This window comes from Oreochromis niloticus, linkage group LG11 (genome assembly GCF_001858045.2).
Source record: "Oreochromis niloticus isolate F11D_XX linkage group LG11, O_niloticus_UMD_NMBU, whole genome shotgun sequence".
Taxonomy (NCBI): domain Eukaryota; kingdom Metazoa; phylum Chordata; class Actinopteri; order Cichliformes; family Cichlidae; genus Oreochromis; species Oreochromis niloticus.
The window spans coordinates 32549921-32556704 of NC_031976.2; the positions used below are offsets into that span (position 1 = coordinate 32549921).

General features: G+C 36.4%; 1 protein-coding gene across 2 annotated transcripts in view; it reads left to right on the top strand.

Moving 5' to 3' along the window:
- Positions 1-6097, top strand: part of agmo (alkylglycerol monooxygenase) — a 49250-nt gene extending 43153 nt beyond the window's left edge. For both annotated transcript variants that reach the window (XM_003450291.5, XM_005455125.4), the window contains one exon: positions 5455-6097. In XM_003450291.5, coding sequence (XP_003450339.1) covers positions 5455-5538 — 84 coding nt within the window. In that variant the 3' untranslated portion in view covers positions 5539-6097. The remainder of the gene's footprint in view (positions 1-5454) is intronic.
- The last annotated feature ends 687 nt before the right edge of the window (positions 6098-6784 follow it).

A 6784-nucleotide genomic window follows, 5' to 3' on the forward strand; every position in this document is an offset into this window, starting at 1 on the left:
TGCTCGGCATATCCTTCCTGAGTCTGCTCAAACAACCAGCACAGAGACTGTATATCTGCTCATAATGAACAGACAGGAAGTCGTGTGTGTGTGTGTGTGTGTGTGTGTGTGTGTGAGTGTGTGTGTGTGTGTGTTTGTGTACGTGTCCTTCTCTCTCTCGGTATACGTTTTGTGTGTATGTGCAGGTGTACTTGTTTAGGACTGTGGACAAAAAGCTGCCTGTGCTCATGTGTCCATACTTCTGTAGATGAAAATGGAGATTAGTTAACTTCCATTATTTCACTGTTGATATATAAATATTTAATATACTTAAATATATATTTTTTAAAGTGTAAATTTCAAATTTCAACTATTATTTACTAGAAGTATGTACAGAGTAAACGCACTACTACAACTGTAAAATTCCGTTAAAGCTGATGGAAAGTGTGTAAATATTAATAGAAAAAAGATTTGATGTTAAAAGAAATGGATAATTTAAAAAAATCAGATAACACAAAGATGACAAAATGCAAAAACACTGGAACGAAGTGGATCATCTTAAACAAGAGGATATGAAAGAGTAAATTTGGGGAAAAATTATAAAGACGTCAATGTTTGGCATTTTAATTAGTTTTATTACTCGTATATTTGGTAAAGGTACATATGAACTGTATACAAAACATGTGGGCTAATTGAACCCATGTGAGAGCAACTTCGAACGTTTTTCTTAGTCCCAGAATAGCCCCACCAGAATTTTTTAATGGTTATAGGTCACTGATAATTTGCATCTTTCCACAGCATGTGACCAAGTGACTATTTCCCCTTGATAAAAATTTATATAGGACAGGCTAAAATCTATAATATTGTGCATGTGTCTATTGTATATACATGTATTTAAAAATAAAATGCAGTACATAAATTTGCACAATTTATAGACTCTTTCTTGCCAAAACCCCCGAAACTCAATTTCTCCCATGTTTTTGTTTGAAGTAAATAATGCAGAAATTCGTGTAACAATATTCAGACTTTTCAAGATGCTTTTTCTGATCTTAGTGGGTGTTCATGTCAATCTGAAACTCATGTTAATAACTTTTAACACTGCATGAACCCCCAGTAATTAACACCTCACCAGAGTACTAATCAGACAGTCTGAAGACACCTGTGTCTGTATTTCTGTTTATTCACAAATGCTATCAAATGTGGCGTAGTTGCGTTAGAGAGCTGGTACTTGGCAAGCAGCACAGAGTTGCTATATAAACTTAAAATCAGCCAAATTGTTATAAGAAATCAAACAGAATGCAAACTGTAATTTCATTTCTCTCAAGTCTTTAGAAACGTGGTGTTTGGATTATTAACAAGAATTTTATATAGTTTATTTTCACCAGTTCAGCAATGTCCTGATGTAGCACGCTACACCCACACAGGCAGTTTCAAACAAAAAGCTCTGAATAATTTTCCGATGCAGTTCAGTCCAGGTCTGGTGGACTGTAGGCAGCCATATGGAGAGGGAGCTCTGGAAACATCCCATTACAGGTCATATATCACACGTCTGACAGCAGCCATTCTGCCTTGTTTTCATTTCAATCACGAGTGCAGCTGCATTGGAGAACAGCAAGAGTCTGCCATGTTAACCCACTGAAGGCTGGAAGGTTGTTACTGTTATTGTTAGAGGACACTAAGGCGCACCCTGGGGTGTTTAATGTCTCCTTCATGCTTAATATCCATCAACAGCACCCAAAATGACCCAGCACAATATGGTGTTGGAGGAGTGTAGTTCTCAAGGCCAATACAGATAATTATGTGTGGGAACTGCTCACATTGAAGCGACGTTTCACCGAGAGTAAAGCACTAAAATGTTATCCGGGTACAGTGAAGTTGGTTAATCGTGATTAAATGTAGTTTGAAAGAGACACACAGTAGGTGTTACACAGCTTTAGATGTCAACTGATCTATATGTTGTTGTCTGTCCTTGTTTATGCAGACTTGAAATTTATACAAAGGGCCGCCATGTCTTCATTTCATCCCTATTTTAGTTTTTTAGTTTGTGGATTTTTAAGCTATAGCCAAAAACAAGTTTTGTGATGCCATTGGCCTTTAATACTCTGTGCAAGAATGAATTGCACAGAGCAAATGTAGACATGTCGATGGACATACAATCTGATAACATAAGTCTTCGTAGATCATCATGTATCTTTTCCTTTGGAGAAAACACGTTTTTATCTGACGGTGGCACAAGTGAAGAAAACTGTTTTTCAATGAATGCAGTTACATTTCAGGGAGATGCATTTTTTTTAATTTATCTGATCTCATTGATATAAATTGGGTAAACAAAAACATGACAACACAAATGTCTGTTTTGTAACACGGTGCAGTATATACGCATCAGAAACTACAGCTGAGCATCCTTATTAAGAATATTTAAACATTACCACTATAGTACATAACATATTCAACTATGACTAGAGTAATACTAGAATATTTTTTGGTATCTAATAAACTGGCAACTTGAAGTAACTGAGCTGCTTTCAAGCAAAACATGTGGTGTACATCAATTTCTTAGTGGAGCTGGGAGCGTGACTGCTCTCTAACCAGACTGGTATTGAAATGGAATAAGCAAAGGTAAACAAGAAAAAACCTACAGAGCCACATGTTAGTGGCTCCTTGAATCACTACCCTTAACTAAGTGCTTTCTGCCCCAAACTGAGTGAGTGTGAGTCGATCTGCTGAGATGTCTACTTTGGGAGTCAGTGGTGTCTGGCTGTAGTGCTTATTTGTAGATGATCAAACCTGCTTCCTTCCACTATGTAATCTGTCCCACATGGATTTCCTACAGACTCCATATACATGTAGCATAGTGGCTCAAACGGAGAGATGGGAACAGGGAAAAATTGGTGCCCTCAACATGCGGCTTTGATAGAAACCTCCGTCATGTTTCGGTCCTTAGTTTGAGTGAAATGTGATTTGCGAGGTTCTGCCAATCCTGCACACTGTTCTCGATCTCAATCCATCTTAGACAAACACAATGCAGCTTTACTGATTTGTAATCTTCCATCTGTTTTTCCTTCTGGGAGTTGTTGAAACTATTGAAAAGCCTCTACCCAATATTTTGCAGAGGCAGATCACTGATTTAAAATTTGGGTGCATTTCTTGTTCTATTCGGAGTTTCTACATGATTCTCAAGCCTTATCAAAAACACACTGAACCTAATTGAAAACATCTCACTTTGTGATAGTTTGTCTATAGCATGTTTTTGTCTTTTACTTAAATAAATGTAGCAGTAAATGTAGTTTTTTTGCTTACATGTTCTTATCAGAAAGTGTTTTCTTACAACTTACCAAAATGTGTGTCGTGTTCCTGATTTGCTAATCTTACCAGACAGCACTGTACAAGTCTTGTTGATCAGTGTTTGTATATCCGAGGAGGACTATGCAGATCAAAATGCTCACATTAAAAATAAGTCTCTGCAGTTTCAAGGAAGTTTTCCTACCCTCTGACTTACATTCAAATATTTTTGTCAGTTACTCGACTTCATGAAGATAGATATTATAATTAACAGTAAAACTTTTAAAAAATTATTTTAATAATGGAGTCAGTGACCAATTATTTCTCTTAATTACGTTTTAACGAACTAAATAGAATAAATATTGCTATTGCGTTATAAAAATGTAGTTTTAGGCTCTTAAAAGAATGATAATACCCCTCTTTACAAATGTTCTGGAGAGTAAATCATTCAATTCAAAGTTGTTTGTATGAAGGTTGGTTATATGTTTTTATTTCAATAGTACTACTCATAAATGTATCAGCAGCATTTTAATGTTAGATGGCAAAGCTATAGGTAATGTTTTCTACTTTATATACTGTTAGGTGGTTTAATCTGTGTGTGTCAAAACACATTTTGTAGAAAATCCTCATCTGGTGGCTAACTGGTGTAGTTGCCAATTAAATGTAGTGTGGAAAAAGTTTGATACCTTCCCTTCAAATCTATTTTCTTTTATACTGCTTCCCTTTTTTTGTGTGTGTGTGTGTGTGTGTGTGTGTGTGTGTGTGTGTGTGTGTAAATCACAAGTAGTGATATTCAGTGTCCAAGTCCTTTCTTTGCTTTTGTTTCATCCAGTGGTTCATTCAGCAGGAAGCAGGGAGGCTGTTCTCAGAGCAGGTAGTGAGAGATGGAAAAGCAGAGAGAGGTCTGTGCTGTACGTTCTCTCTCTGTCTCTGAGGAGAACAGCTGCTGTGTCCAGGAGGAAATTGGGCTTTTTTCCCCCTATTGGCCTTTTTTGCCTATGATGGACAACGGTCTGATTTTGGCTTGAGTTGCAATGTAGGATGCAGTTTATGAGTCAGAACCTAGTGAGGAGTGGAGGCAAGGGCTGTTTTGGGCAAAGCCCCCCCTCGTTCTTTCTGAATAGCAAGGTTCCCTATGGCTGTGACCCTTGTGACCCTGTTGTGAGAGCATCGGGGGAGAAGCCCTGCCTCTTAACCTCTAAGCCTACTTTCTGCATCATCCTGAGACTGGCTGCATCTGAGATGTCTGTTTTCTTTCAGTTGCAGCATTGCTTTCACAGTTTAACATCATGTTGTAGTAGAAATTTTATTTTTTATCTATTTTTTTAACTCTTGTGACAGCACAACATTTTATAGGCTACACTTAAGCTTTGTAAATTAAAAAGCATGTATACGTATAAAAGGGAGCAAATATACAGCTTATAGTACTTTCAGTGCTCAAATAGTTGTAAGTGGAGGAGACTGAAGGAGATACTCTTTTTTTTTTGTGGCTTATAAATCAAATAAAGAGAAAACATTTACATAACATACAACATACTCTCTGTATATTGTCAGTCACCTATAAAATTGTATTATCGCTATATTACAAATAAATTAGTTTTCATTCCAAGACCATCATGCCCTATAACTTGTATACATAAACTCAATCCATCCACTATCGATAACCACATCTTGATCCCAGTCACGTAAAATGTTGCTGTTCTCTGAGGCTCAAGAGTTCTGTTGGGCACAATTGTTAATCAAATTTGAATGCGAAAGTTATCAAATGTAAACATTTTCGTCTTACATGATATTAATCACAACAATGGAGTTGTTTTGCAAAAAGCTTTGCAGTCTTGTGGCCTGAAAGTGCAACCATATCAATAATTCATAATTTTAAAAAATTGATCAATGACATAATCTCCCTAAATCATTCGTTATGTCCATTTATGTAAATTTAAAGTCAGACTGTGAGCCCAGGAAGTTTTACAGAGTAGTATTCTAGTCAGTGTTTGAACAGATTTTACTGTGATCTTCATAGCACAGTGCTGCAGTTGCAAGTTTTTTGTTTGTTATTAAATTTTATCTCCCAGTAATGTTGGTGGTAATGGTAATCTTAACACAAGTCTTAACAAACTGCTGTAGTTGTCATTTTGAATGAAACGGATCAACACGAGTCTTCTGATCCTAACCACCTCTGTCAAACTTGTCCAGGCCTTTGTCTCCCTCTCTCTGCTGTACTGGGCTCTGCACAGCATCGCCTCTCAGCTGCTCGGCATCAAGAAGAAGGCTAACTGATCCAGCTCAAGATGGCACAAAGTGATGGATGGAAAACCTTTTGGCATTGTCATTGCTGAAATAATTTCCATATTATCATGATTTTAATCATTTTAAACACTGTGCATGACTTTATGTAGAACTGATTTCTATATATTCAAGATAAAACTATTTTTTGCTTGATTAATTTTTTAAAAATTTTATAAGTACCTTCAAGGTTCATCTTAAAGGTTTTTGTCATGTAAAACATTCACAACCCAAGGCAAGGTGCTCACCATATGTTTTTGTTCTCCACAACAACTGATTCTGTTTAATAAAGTCATATTGTTTGCGTTTGCTTAAAATGTGTTCACGTGGTGCTGCAGTAACTAACTCGCTTAACTTCAAATTAGTCACATGTTTATTTTCTGTTGTTTCACATCAGTTACTATGCAACTATATATACTTGTTTTGTTTTTAAAAAAAATGTTCTTATTGATGACTGTTAATCTTGCATCTGAGTTTCAGTTTTTTGCACAACATTGTACAGTGTTTTTTTTCTTTGCTCAATTAAATAAAGCATTGTAATTTTTTTGCCTTATGTAAGACTCCTTTAATGTCTTAAAAATGCTAGAGGGTGTGCAGCTTGTCAGATTCAACTTAGTTTTAAAACATCAGATTAGTCATGTGAATTCTTCTTCCCAACCTCCAGATCATGTGTGGGAGTGACAAACAGTCCACAGCAGATGGTGCTGTCATCACTCATCGTTGGTTTCTTTTCAATCAAACATCTTGTTCTCGAGAGACACCTGCTCAGCGTTTTAACATCAAGGCATTTATCAAAAGCTTGAGGTTGAGTAAAGGTAAACAAGCCTGATCAAAGAAAGCAACCACCTTATCGGAGTGCTTGTTTGATTTAAAAGACAAAAAAACCCCCATCAGTACAACATTTTCAGCATGCAAATTCAATTTTTTTTCATCTGGCTGCTGCTTAAGGCTTAAGCTCCATAAGTCACCTTAAAGCCGGAGTCATGAATGTATCTGGTGATCCAAATGAAAAGTGTGTATTTAAATTAATGTTGAATGAAAGCTGAAGGAGCAAAAGCTAATATGACTGACAGTCATAATATATTCATGACCATGATTAACGGGTCTGTAGACAGTGGTGTTAAATGTATGCATTAAAAACTTTTGAATAACAGACACCTCGTTTCTGCATGTGTTCGATAAAAATAATCTGTTTAGATCAGTTGTCAGCACAATTAGCTGCTTTAGTTTGTGTTCTGCA